The sequence below is a fragment of the Protobothrops mucrosquamatus genome, unplaced genomic scaffold (genome assembly GCF_001527695.2).
Source record: "Protobothrops mucrosquamatus isolate PMUCROS unplaced genomic scaffold, P.Mucros_1.0 scaffold3243, whole genome shotgun sequence".
Classification (NCBI taxonomy): domain Eukaryota; kingdom Metazoa; phylum Chordata; class Lepidosauria; order Squamata; family Viperidae; genus Protobothrops; species Protobothrops mucrosquamatus.
Window position 1 is genome coordinate 110,796 of NW_015389237.1, and position 13,678 is coordinate 124,473.

At 37.7% G+C, this 13,678-nt stretch overlaps 1 protein-coding gene across 1 annotated transcript in view; it reads right to left on the reverse strand.

Moving 5' to 3' along the window:
* Nucleotides 1–2,367: 2,367 nt before the first annotated feature.
* The window catches only part of SYNJ2 (synaptojanin 2), a 39,368-nt gene continuing 28,057 nt past the window's right edge, over nucleotides 2,368–13,678 (reverse strand). The window contains exons 16-22 of the mRNA XM_029286289.1: nucleotides 9,932–10,090; nucleotides 8,803–8,959; nucleotides 7,357–7,474; nucleotides 4,909–5,127; nucleotides 4,411–4,489; nucleotides 2,848–3,016; nucleotides 2,368–2,637 (exon numbers count right to left, since the gene is read on the reverse strand). Coding sequence (XP_029142122.1) covers nucleotides 2,426–2,637; nucleotides 2,848–3,016; nucleotides 4,411–4,489; nucleotides 4,909–5,127; nucleotides 7,357–7,474; nucleotides 8,803–8,959; nucleotides 9,932–10,090 — 1,113 coding nt within the window. The 3' untranslated portion in view covers nucleotides 2,368–2,425. The remainder of the gene's footprint in view (nucleotides 2,638–2,847; nucleotides 3,017–4,410; nucleotides 4,490–4,908; nucleotides 5,128–7,356; nucleotides 7,475–8,802; nucleotides 8,960–9,931; nucleotides 10,091–13,678) is intronic.

A 13,678-nucleotide genomic window follows, 5' to 3' on the forward strand; every position in this document is an offset into this window, starting at 1 on the left:
GTCTTCCTCACTTTTCAATCATGCCATCTTCTTCAATCTCTTTCCGTATGTCCAAGGTTGTTTTAGTCCCTGGGTCATTCTCATTGGCTTTCTTTGAACCTGTCCCAATTTCTCTGAAACCTTCTTAACTGTAGTGCCCTAAGCCAAACACAGTAATTGACATGGATCAAAGCCAAATAAAGTGGAACAATTCCCATGATTCTATTGATGTAACTTAGTTACATTTGCCTTTTTTGGAGCCAGATCACTATTCCCAGATCTTTTTAACATGTACAATTACCAAGCTACGTAGCCCCTATCCCATACTTGTGGGTTTGATTTTTGTTTTCTAAGTAAAAATATCATCAAAGCTTCTAACAGAAAACCGGCCATACCTCCTTTTGCTTGCATTAGACACCGAATAGCTTCCTCGGCTTCTTCTGGGGTGGTGGTTTTGATCTGTTTTACGTTATATGGCTTACTAATTCCAGTTCGTGATTTTGGCTTGCAGGAAAATGTAAAAACAAAAGAGAAATAAAAAGAGAGTCTAGAGGGAAGATAAACCAAGCAGCTGTCCCTTCTATAAAGCAGTATATAAACATAAGAATAGCCTTGTTTTTGTTTTTTTCAGGGGATCATCATTTTTTTACTGGATATGCCTTCATGAAACTTAACTTTTAGCATATAGAGGATCATCTCCTCTTATATATTCCTTTCCTTTACTTAGTTGCTGCCACCAAACATGTATTTATTAATTAAAATATTCTTTGCCTACTTTCTACTTAAACATATTCAGAGCAGCTATTGGATTAATGTTCCCCAACCTGGTACTCTCTGGACATGGATTATAGTTTCCATCAACCCAGGCCATTGGGGATTATGGCAGTCCACATAATCCCAAAAGCACTAAGTTTTGGTGCCTTATATTTTCCAAAAAGAATCTAAAAAATATTTTAGAGTGCTGGTAGTGGTGATTTAGAGCTCAAGATCTTCTTGGCATTTTGGTGCTTCTCATAAGAGAAACTTAGTTTAACATTATACTGAGTAAAGTGATTTTTTTCCCTTAACAGTACTTGAAATGATTGTACTGAACTACTCACAGGGTGCTGTGGTGCTCCTGGAAGAAGCTTTGCTGTATCCAAGATGGAGGACAAGGAGCAGCTTCCTGAAGAGATGGAACCATCTGATGGGGATTTTTTAATGGGCACTGCAACTGTAGGAAAAACACATAAAATACATTGCTTAGAAATGGAAATTTTGGGCTCAATTGTGGTTGTAAAATCAAGGACTACCTGTACATAGTTCAAGAAGATGCAACGGCCAGCTAAAAGTCAGACAGAAACAGATGCAGATATCACTGACCAAATCAATTTCATGTCCTGCCACTTAAGCACAATTTGGACAACAGTGTGAAATGGTTCTCCAGAATGGTTCTTTGGACAGGGCACCAATTCAGCTTTTCTTGGCAAAGAATTTAGAAGAAACTAGATGCAGAAATATTCTTGTGCACAATATTTGCAACCTTGCTTTCCTCATGTATTCAGGACTGTCATTTCAAAAATCCTGTCATTTTTCCCCCCACCAAGTTCTTGGAGAAAAAACACAAACCCTGACCTGGCGGGGGAGGTCGCTGGGGAGGCTGAGGCTGCCGAGGCCTACCGGGCACGGATAGAGACCTGTTTGGGGAGCGATGACAGAACTCCGCACTTTCTTCAAACTCTTGTTTTAGTTCAACCAAGTCAGCATCATCTAGTGAACATGGCAAAAAGAACAGAAAAATAGAAAAACAAAATGCTACTGAGAAAAATGGATGACACTGAAATTAACCAGGTAGGAAGGAAACTGAGAAATAACCATACAACACCTAAGATGTGCTTGCTTCATGGGGAAAATTCCCAAGGATTCTATGAGCCACATTCAATTATTGACATCTATCAAAGAGCAATGTATCAGAGTTAAAGCAACTGATCCAGACATTGCCTCCTGTTATTCCTAGTGGTGAAACAATTAGTCATAAGGGAGATTAGTCAGGAATCAAGTGGCCTGTTTTGCTAATCCTCCATGAATGATGGCACAAAGTTTGAGCTACATGACTGACTCAGAAAGCATAATAACAAGAGATTTCCAAAACCGATATGAGTGCATATAACGTCCCCAAAGCAGTAAAGGCAAAAGTTATGGATGGCATAGACATTAACACACCTAAACCACCCTAATCAAGTTTGCTCATTAATCCTTAAGAAGAGCTCAAATTAAATTACGATATATCTCCAGGGCAACATCACCCTGTCCCACAAAGTCTCAGTCATTAACGGAAAAACCTATTATATCATTAATTATCTGAATAGCTGTAACATAGAGATAACTTTGTCTACGTAATTGGGTTTACTTATTCCAATAAAAAAGCCTTCTTTGAATGACCCAACCAACTTTTACGACTATGGCTTCATTTGTCTTTCATCATGAAAGGATGGATACCTTTATACAGACATGGTTTTCTTCCAGCAACATGTGATTTGTTTGCATGTGTGGTAGACACCGTGCTCACATATTCTGATCCGTCTCCCGATTCTTCCATTGTTGATACTGTTTCTGTTTCAAATGGTCCGGGACGCAACGTTTCATCCAAATAATCATCTTCCTCATCTAAGATATCACCTAAATTGGAAAGTGTTACAGCGGAATGAGGAAGTTGAAGAAATGTTATTTTCTTCCAACATTTCAGCTAAAACAAAGGGGATGGGTTTTTTTTTTTACAAATTATTTTAATCTGCAAAGAGAATGGCAACCCATCTCAGTCAGCCTCCATGGAGAAAGAGCCCTCCTGACCAAACCTTATACTTTTTACCTACACCTTAGGCCACGTACCTTCTGATTCATAATCTAAACTTGAAAAATCAAAGTTTTCTTCCAGCAGACAGGAATTTGCTGTGGGTGACATAGGAGCAATACTGTCCCGTTTCCTAGCAATTTCCTCTTGAAGGCCTTTCAGCCAATCTTTGGTTTTAGGACAAATCTTCACAATCCTGCCTTTAATCTAGACATAAAATTCCAATACATTATTTTTCCTGTAATAAAGCGAACTATTACTCATAAGCAAGACCCAGATATTAACACAAAGCAAAGCAATGGGGGTAGTCCTCAACGTACGATCACAATTGAGCCCCAACATTTCTGTTGCTAAGTGTAATATTGGTGAAATGAATTCTGCCCCGTTTTACGCTCTTGTTATAGTTGTTAAGTGAGTCACTGAAGTTGTTAAATTAGTAACATGGTTATTAAGTGAATCTGGCTTCCCCACTGATTTTGCATGTAAAAAGGTTGCAGAAGGTGATCACATGACCCTGAGAGACTGCAGCCATTATAAATACGAGTCAGTTGCCAAGTGTCTTAATTTTGATCATGTGACCCTGGGGATGCTGCAAAGGTTGTAAGTGTGAAAAACAGTCATTAAGTCACTTTTTTCAGTGCCCTTGTAACTTTGAACGGTCACTAAATGAACTGTTTTAAGTCAAGGAATGCCTGTAGTCTGTTCAGTGAATTGAAGACAAAAGACTTTGATATATATTTAAAGAGCATTAGTACTATTGCAGATTAGAGATATTTGACTTTTTCAGAGATATATCGTTGTATCAGTAATTGGTTTTAACAGAGTGCCATTCATTCGTATGCCAATTTTTAAAGAAAAAAACTGGAAGCAATTAAGCTAAATATCCTGGATTCCATGTGTTTTTTTTTTTAATTCTGTTTCTCTATTTGTATCATTATTACTGATAATGGAAGAAGGAGAACAAGTTTCCTTATGTGCCAGGACAAAAAAACCACTTATAAATAGACAGCGATTGCCAAGTTCTCTCTAGTGGTCAATTAGTAAATAATTATTTCCCAATTTGTATTTTCTAAAATCCTCCTTAAAAGGCAGCTAATTTAGTTTCTAGTATAGAATGGACAGTGTTCCAGTTACCTATTATGTAGTTTTTAAAAATTAACCTCCAGGTGTTTTTATCAAATCCCTAAACAATACAAAAATTGATTTTTGCGGAGTAACTGCAAAAGGTGGCATATTAAAAGTAACAAATTATGTCATGACCTCCATATAAAAGCTCATTGCGTTATAAATGAGTTTATTCATTGATGTTTCAAAGGAATCTTCTTGGTTAGAGGTGTTTTCTGGTCTAACAGCTTGACATTTTCAGATCAATTCTTTGGAAACCATTTTAACAGCTAACATTTTGAAAAGCTGATCCACCTAAAACTACAAGCTGGGGTTCAGAAATTCTATATGGGAAAGATGTCTATATTTGCCACCAGCAAGGCCAACAGTTAATGTTGGCTGGTTTTCTCTCAACAAAATAGCCACCGTGAGAGGATTTACTTGGTCACTCAAGTATTCCAAATAGTACAAGCAGCTTTAATTGGTGTTTTTTTTACCTTGATGCCATCCACATCAAGAACGTGAAGAGCAGATCTGCTTTCTGAAAATGTAACCAACATTTGATCTCCATTGATCCTAACAAGAATAGACACAGATCAAATAAACTCTTGACAGAACTAATTTCTAAATCAGCCATCAAATAAGTAGATAGGAAAGCTGAGTTGTTTCTTCTTAAAAATGGTGGGTTAATAATTGAACATTAATTCATTGTTATTGAACTATTATTACATTAACAAGTTTTCAGCCATCAATGTTCTCTAACAGCATTATATTTTACTGGCATGGATCCCTAACTTTTTACTCCACAATTTTAAGGAAACCCTATTAATAAAAGAAGAGTTTATTATTTGTTTGATAGATTTATAACCCACTCTTCTTCTGGAATTATATTAATGGAACAATTCCTTATATACGAAGAGTCTCATTCCATGAGGGAAGCTCTCTTCGAAATTAAGATCCAAAGATTATTTTCTAAAATGAGCATCATATTTTACCTGACAAGCACAACAGTGCCATAAGTCTCAAAGATCTGCATAAGCTCCACTTGACAATCCTCAGGAAATTCATCTTTCTCTTCAGGGGAACAGTACAATAGAGACACCACCACTGTAGCATCTAGAGGTCCCTGAAATGATGATACTTCCTGGAAAACATTATCCCTAGCAGACACATCAACTTCTTGCATTTCCACTTCCACAATAGCTAAAACAGGCCTACAGAGAGATAGTAAGGGAAGAAAAAAAGTTTAAAAGGATTACAGAAAGTAGATAAGAGGACAGGAGATAAAATGCTGACAGGTTATTGAAAATCAGTTGTGTAACACAACTATTTGAAATCATTTAGATCTGCTTAATATTACTGTTTGATTACTTGGTTTCTCAAACAATTTTTTCCGCATAATTTACGTAGCATATTACATCTCTGTTTAATAATGAAAAAATAGCTATAAATAATTGCCTAATAGGGGAAAAGACAATGAATCAGTAGTCACAGGGAGGCTTGAAATTATTTGATTTATCTACCCATGTTGACTCCACACAATTTCCAGGAGTCCAGAGACACAATAAAACAATCCTAACAATTACTTCATTATTTAATTTGGCAGAGGTACTCTGTTGCATACAATGTAGTTTTTTTCCCCAGTTTTCAGATTGTGCCTACATATATCCAAGTTCGTATGCAACTTAAATACATATACAAGAATGAAGAATGACATTCAGCAGGTAGGATTAGGCCCTCCAGCTATTGCTAGCTAAATCTTCCAGCAGCTCTAATCAGTGTGACAAAGGTAAGTGACAGGTCTACCATTTCTGCTCCAAAACTGCTTCCGTAAGAAACAAGAAATGAATTTTGATATAGGAATATTCTATATAGTGATTCCACAAAGCGGCATGGAAATGTTGGAACATCATTATCCATAAGATCTATAAAAGCCTTGATGTTCCCGAGAACTTGGCAGAATGCTACTGTGCAAGAGATAACATGGGAATCTCCCCTGGAATTCCTTCTAAAGTTGCAAAGAATGGCAATATTGTTGTGAGGTTAAACGGATAATTCAGCTGTTAAGGCAAAGTCCAGCCCCACCTCACAAATATATAAACACGTGTATAGACTATTTTTCTATGAGCTCTGCCAATTTTGATGATACTGTTTTGCAATTTGAATTATCAGATTTGGGGCATGTGTTACCGACATATAATATAAAAAAATGCACTAGCATGACTAGAGTAGGACTAAACACAGATTCAGAATTGTCCAGTACATCTACCACAGAAGATCCATGATTATCCAGCTTCACACAATCACTAAGAATAGCTGATTGAGTTCACATTATTGTTAGTACTTGTCTTTTAGTTAATCTGATAGCCAAATAAACATTTTAGGGAGGACACAGATGTCTCTGTGACAAATGATTAAATGTGTTGTTGTGACTTCACAATGCAACCCTGTGACTCTGTGTTTCTAATGTCAGGTCACCGGTATAAAAGGTCACTGTTTAAGCCATAATATCATCATATACAGGAGATATTAAAAAATATCTACACATCCCTGTTAAAATGTCAGGTTTTTGAGATGCAAAAAAATCAGACCAAGATTGATCACTTCAGAATTTTTCCACCTTGACATAGCATATTAAATTGTTATTTTCCCCCCATAAAAGATTTCAGTTTGTTTTTCAATTGAACCATACAGCCTATATGCTATTTTAAAGATAGAAAAAGTCTAAAGTAATTTATCTATCTTTGTCTGATTTTTTTATATACAGTATATCTCAAAAGCCTGGCATTTTAACAGGGGTATCCATTGTACTTTTGGCCATATTTGCTTATTTTTATACTTAAAAGGGGGTGGAGGAAATAGGCTTCAAATCTACACTGTCAGTGTCATGTTTAGCAGGAATCAACCTAAGATTCATTTCAGAAATCTTGCAGGTTAAATCTTTAAATGACTAAAGGATCTCATTGATCCGAACTAAAGAATTTCATAACTCAGAAGTTATTTTAGCCTCTCAGCAATGGTCAATATTTGTGATAATTTATAGTTGCTTTATAATGAATCAATCTTTGGTTCAACTAGCCCAATTCTATTTATTCTGCTCCCCAGTAGTGATTTTCTGGGGTCATAAAAAGAGATCACTTTAAATGGAGAAACTATCTGTTACATCTGGGTTTTTTAAGCGCAGTGGTTAGAATGTAGTACTGCAGGCTAATTCACTGCTCACTCCAAGAGTTCGATTCTGAGCGGCTCAAAGTTGACTCAGCCTTCCATCCTTCCGAGGTTGGTAAAATGAGGATCCAGATTCTTGGGGACAATAAGCTGACTCTGTAAACCGCTTAGAGAGGGCTGTAAAGCACTGTGAAGCGGTATATAAGTCTAAGTGCTATTGCTATTTATAAGCGCAAAACATGTGTTCCGTGACACTCCAGAAAAGAAGATGGTACCTGTGGTCACTGGCCTGGAGCTCAGCTCTTCCATAATACATCAAGGCACCAGGAGACCAAATGGGTCTGACTTTGGTTTCAATGCTGAGATCACTATCAAGAAGACTGACTTGTCCTGCTGTGAAAAAACAAAACAACACATTTAGAATTAAGAATAATCAGGGCTTTTTTTCTCATAGAACGCCCAGAACGGAGTTTTGGCACCTTTTTTGGATGGAACCTTGTAGGGTAGGCAAGGCGGGTTGTATGACGTGTGTGAGTTCCGGCACCTTTTTTTTCTTTTTTAGAAAACAAGCACTGAGAATAATTAAGGCAAAGTTTCAAGCATTGCTCCATAACCATGTGCCTGATTCACACGTAACAGCAAAGCATAATGGCTGAGGTTGTTTCTTTTTTATTTAAGCCATTAATCAGGGTTTAAAAAACTATAGGAGATGCACAAACCCCTTCACTAAATCAAAATTAAACAAACTCACCGTTATTTTGACTAGCTATGTTGCCTGCATGATAGCTCATCATTCATATGGCATTAAGTAGACAGGAAGGATGTAAATGAACACAATTATATTACAGGAGTCTTGCAGCAGAACAAGTAATAGAATATGTTACAACAGAATATGATAAATAATACCAATTCCTGTACGTTCATAATTTACACGACCACTCATGAAGTTAAAGCAATAATCTGGGCTCTCTACTGCATATAAATAGGAACTGACACAAAACAGCATTTCCCAAATGTCTTGGGTGCAGAAAAAGGCCTTCTGGGATTACCAAGGCCAGAAAATGCTTAATCTAATTAAGGATGAAATATAACTAAAAAATTGTTGGTTTGATAGAAACCAGAATAAAACTATCCCTAGTATTTAAGTTAATAAGTAAAATTCTTACAGAATCAGACTTTCTGCACACAAGTAAATATTGTAAGTAATGAGAGAACCACTGGATTATTTCTTAGATCAGTTTCATGCCCTCTTCCCAAGGAATATTTTCTCAATGGTGTGAACTACATTCCATTAACGAAAAAGTGTTCTTTGCAAAACTATGCAAAACCTCTGAAACTACGAAGTTTCAGAACTGAGCACTGATTTTTATGTTGAACATTATAAACAACCAAACCCGCTGTTTCTCAACCTTGATTACTTTAAGATGTGAAGGTTTCAACTCCCAGAATTCCCCAGTCAGCATGCTGACTGGGGAATTCTGGGGGTTGAAACCTTCACATCTTAAAGTAATCAAGGTTGAGAAACACTAATGCAGGGGCCTTCAAACTTGGCCCTTTTATGACTTGTGGACTTCAACTCCCAGAATTCCTCAGCCAGCGTGTCTGGCTGAGGAATTCTGGGAGTTGAAGTCCACAAGTCATAAAAGGACCAGGTTTGAAGACCCCTGCACTAATGTAAGCCAAAGAATTCCCCAGAAAAGAGTAAAAAGGATCTCACTAACCTGTTTTATCAATTGGAAGTTTCTTCCTCCACCAAAGAACTCTGTCAGTCCATGCTGGAGTTCTACATTTATCGCTTGTATCATAAGCCTCAGAGCCAACATCATATTTATATGTGGGGCCAAAATTAATAGTTCCTTCATGAAAGTCCTTAAAAATCTATTGAAGAAAATATTGTTAATCTAAAATAAGGTTTATAGAGCTAGCCATGCACATCATCTTATCTCATCTCATCTCATTCTGTATCCACTGGGAAGGCTTTAAATAGTTTACAGCACAATCATAAAAAGAACAGCACAATAAAACATACATGCTATAATTAACTCTGTAAGTATAAATAAGAACACAACTTCAGTAATATATACAAACTAATAAATTAGAAGCATCATTTCAAACTTTGAAGATCCTCCAAAATACTTCCATTTTTAATAACTCGGAAAAGAAACTGTTGTAAAATAGCAGCGTGGATATTGATCAAATTTCAGTTGCCATAATACAAGTGTTTTTCATTTGCCTCAAGTAATGACAGCAATGGGAACTGGAATTTCCATTGCTAAGTGATGCAGTCATATTGCTTAGTGATGACAATCAGGTGGCCAGGGAGCCATGGCTTGAACATGGTGGGGCTTAGAGTGTCTGCTACGCAACGGGGAAGGGGCATGAATGGTTGGGCAGGTGTAGAATGAGTACACAACTCAGGGAGAGTGCACAGGTGGTGAGTGCATTGGGGTTTGAGGTGGCTGCAGCTGGGTATGGGAGGGTGCATGGGGGGTGTATGGCAGGGGAGGCGTGGCGCAAGCACAGTGAGGTTCAGGGAAATGTGTGAGGGTGTGTGAGTGGCGGGTGCAGCAACGCTCTGGGGGGATGTACAATTGGCATAGGAGGCGCAGAGTGAGTGCAGAAAGGTTGGGAAAAGTACATAAGGGAGTGATTGTGGCTTGTGAGGCAGGGCTCAAGAGTACAGGGCCTGAGGGACGATGTGCAGGTGGGGGAGACTTACCTGAGCAACTTGTGACCTTCCCTGCTGGCTTCCCCATTGATTTTGCTTGTGGGACGCCAGCAGGGAAGGTCGCAAATCTTGATCAAATAACCGCAGGATGTTGCAACCATCGTTAAGTGTGACATCTCTACCTTTCCACTAGATTTCTGTTGCTGCAGTTGATCAGATTCCAGGAGAGTCTTCCAGTCTTGTCGTTTGAGAAAATAAAATACTTCTTCATAAGTCAAGTCAATGCGATAGTTGAAATCACCACACCAGAAAACATAGTCATGAGAAAACATACTTCTTCCCTGTTCAAGAAAAAAAAAATATCATTAAACTACAACATTGTTAAATTCTTCATCAACTCAGTTATATATAAAGGCTTGTTGTTGTTTTCTTCCATTCACTGCCTGGACAAAACCCTGCAGGTTTTTCAAAAGTGGCTTGCCATTACCTACTTCCTAGGGCTGAGAGAAAGTGACTGGCCCAAGGTCACCCAGCTGGCTTTGTGTCTAAGAAACTAGAACTAGAACTCAAGGTCTCCTCATTTTTCTAGCTTGATTTTTTTTAACCACTATACCAAACCGGCTATTTTTTTTTTAGTTAGAGGTTAACTGAAATAAAGTTAGATTTTTTTTTAATCCAAGTTCATAGGCTCCTAGCATCAATCCATGAACCCCTATGTGATCTCAGACTAAGAGCCCCTGATCTAAACAATCTAAAAGATACTGCACATATTATTATTGGAAAGGTACCATAAAGAAAATAAGTTCTGAACCAAAGCATCACTAGAGGGCGCTGTTAATAAAGCTATATTAAAGCTATATTAAAGGTGAATTTGCCAATGTAATTTTGCAAATATAAACTGCTTAATTAGGCAATGATTGGTATGGGCATTTACAAGAATTATTCTGCAAAAATTGAAAGCATCTTTTAAAGGCATTAAGGTTTCTAGCACATTAATGTCTGAGTTATACTCTGAATCCTGGAAACAGAGAAATACCAGTAGCTACTAACATCTTTTAATCTTTAAAGAAATGTTTGAAGAAGAAAAAGTGCACAGATACGAAAAATCTAATGAAGTACCCACTTGTCATGATAGCAAATCAACCTCTTCTTTGCCATAAGATTTTAGAAAGAGAGATGTTAAAGTTCTAAGGGTTATAGCAGGGGTAGTCAACCTTGGCTCTTTTATGACTCGTGGACTTCAATTCCCAGAATTCCTGAGCCAGCTAAGCTGGCTCAGGAATTCTGGGAATTGAAGTCCACGAGTCATAAAAGAGCCAAGGTTGACTACCCCTGGGTTATAGCATGGTTTGTCATTGCTCTTAAGTTCTGAGAATTAATAACAATGCGTGGTAAAAACGTGTTCAGTGGAAATGGGAGTAATTTGTAATTTATAAAAAATATTGCATTCTTTCCACCAATAAAACAAGTTAAGGACTTCAGAAATTTAAGTGAATATGCAGTACTTAATTAGAAATAAGACAGTAACCCAAGTCTTAGTAGACTTCCTTTCATAACCATGAAGCCATCGCTTCCTTCTTTCATTACCACTTGACCTAATGACATTATCAAATTTCTTCTGTGACCCAGCTGGCCACAATCACCTTAAGAAGCCTCTTTCTGAACGCTACAAAATGTTTGGGGGGAGGGGAGAGGAAACAAGGCTTTGTAGGGAAACCAAAAGTTTTCTGTAATTTGTTCCTTATGGTTAGAATTTCAGCTTCTATTTTACAGTTTTGTTTATGTTACTCAGCAAAGGAAAGGTACATTACATTAATGGATTAAAATTATTAACATGGATAAACATAACACTTTTAAGGGAGCGGGAGGCCTGAAAATTATCTTCTCTACCAAACAGCACTAAAATCTTTATCGTATTGCTTGAAAGTCTTCTTTGCTGCCTCTTTGAAAAAAGATTAATTGGGATGTTAAAAAACAACTGCTACAAACGAACTGTTGCCACAAATCAGGTGTTGATTTCTGCTTCCACTGCTGTGTGGTAATTTAATTTTAGTTAATTTAGTTAAATGCCTCCAAAATTTACAATTCTTGATATCTTGACAGGTTCTAAATACTATGGATACAATCAGCAGGAATGTATCAAACATTTAGCAACTGATCTGGGGTCAAATTAACAAAGGGCAAGATCAAATGTTCTGAGTTAATTTTCTGCAAAATCTTTGTAAAAAATATTAATGAAGGCCACTATACACGAGGCAATGCATATTGTATTAATTTCACATTTTTGTCTCTTTTGCTATCACTATCTCTGTATTTCGAAGCCTGTATTCTCTATATTGTATTTACAATACATGCTTGAAAGTCTGAGGTTGCGGTATAAACCCTGGCCCAAGTGCATAAATCCCTTCCAGGGATTTATTACTGATTTCTTATTTTAAAAGAGTTATAAACCCTTCAGGTTGACTCTGAATGGTACAAAATTCCCATCTTCATAAATTCAGATGAAGTTTGAGTGTCGCAATATAATACAAATAGCAGTAGCAAAACATAAATAACTGCAACATTTGTACACAGCAACACAATAAAACAGCAAAATACAAATATTAATATTAAATATCTAATTATACACACACATTTATTAATTTAAACATAGCAATATCAATAGTAGCAATAAAATAATGGGCAAAAAGACAAAAATGTTTTAAAAAAGGAATGTCATAATCAATAGATCAAAAATTAAAATATCCTTCCTAGTATCATTCCAGTCCTGATGGTCTAATGGTACAGTCTCATTTTAATGGGTCTTCTGAAAACCAGGATGGAAGGGAAGATTTTAATGTTAGCAGGCAAGCTACTGCAAACAAAGAGGTTGCAGCTGAAAACGCACACTTTCAAAGTCCTTCTAGATCAAAGGTCTCCAACCTTTCTGGGCTCGCAGCCCAGAGGGAAGGAGAGAAGCTTCAAAATTAGTGCGCGCACGCACGCAAACGGGGCCATGTGCACTGGCGCGGCACTAGCATCCTCGTTCACGCATGCAGCATGTGCAAACGAGCTGTGCACACCCGCCTGGCACTAGTGGCCAGATTTGTGCCTGTGTGCATGTGCAAATGGGGCCGCAGGTGCTAGCGCGAGTGGGAGGAATGTGTGCCCACACATGCGTGCGCCGGCCAGCCATTTCCGCAGCCCGCTAGCCAAGAGCCCGCAGCCCGGTCCAAGGCTGCGGCCCATAGATTGGGGACCCCTGCTGTAGATTACACTCCCTAAGAGGAAGGGGCCTGGGTTGAGCCATTCTTAATTTTTACAGGTAGGCAGAAAGGGAGAAAGTAGTTCCCCAAATGTCTAGACCAGTGTTTTTCAATTTTGACAACTTTTAAGATGTGTAAACCTCAATTCACAGAATTCCCCATCTAGCATGCTGAGTGGAGAATTCTGGGAACTGAAGTCCACACATCTTAAAATTTCTCAAGGTGCTTTAAAGGGGATAGCAAGCACCTTGAATTGCATCTGGAATCATACTGGCAAGAATATCTACTTAAACTGCTGCATTCTAGAACAGTGTTTCTCAACCTTGACAATTTTAAGGCATATGGACTTCAACTCCCAGAATTCCACAGCCAGCAATGCTGGCTGTGGAATTCTGGGAGTTGAAGTCCACATGCCTTAAAATTGTCAAGGTTGAGAAACACTGTTCTAGAACACTTTCTCTTCTTTTTCCCCCAATTCCTAACCTTTCCTACTGCCTCTATTAGTTTTATGCTACTGGCTGGTAGGTAAGGAATTGACCTATTAAAATGTATTGTTCAGGACTTAAATTTTTAAAGAACCGAATGAATGAATGAATGAATGAATGAATGAATGAATGAATGAATGACCTATGCAAAAAAGTGACTGGTAACAGGGAGCACACCTTACATGAACACGCTGAGTGT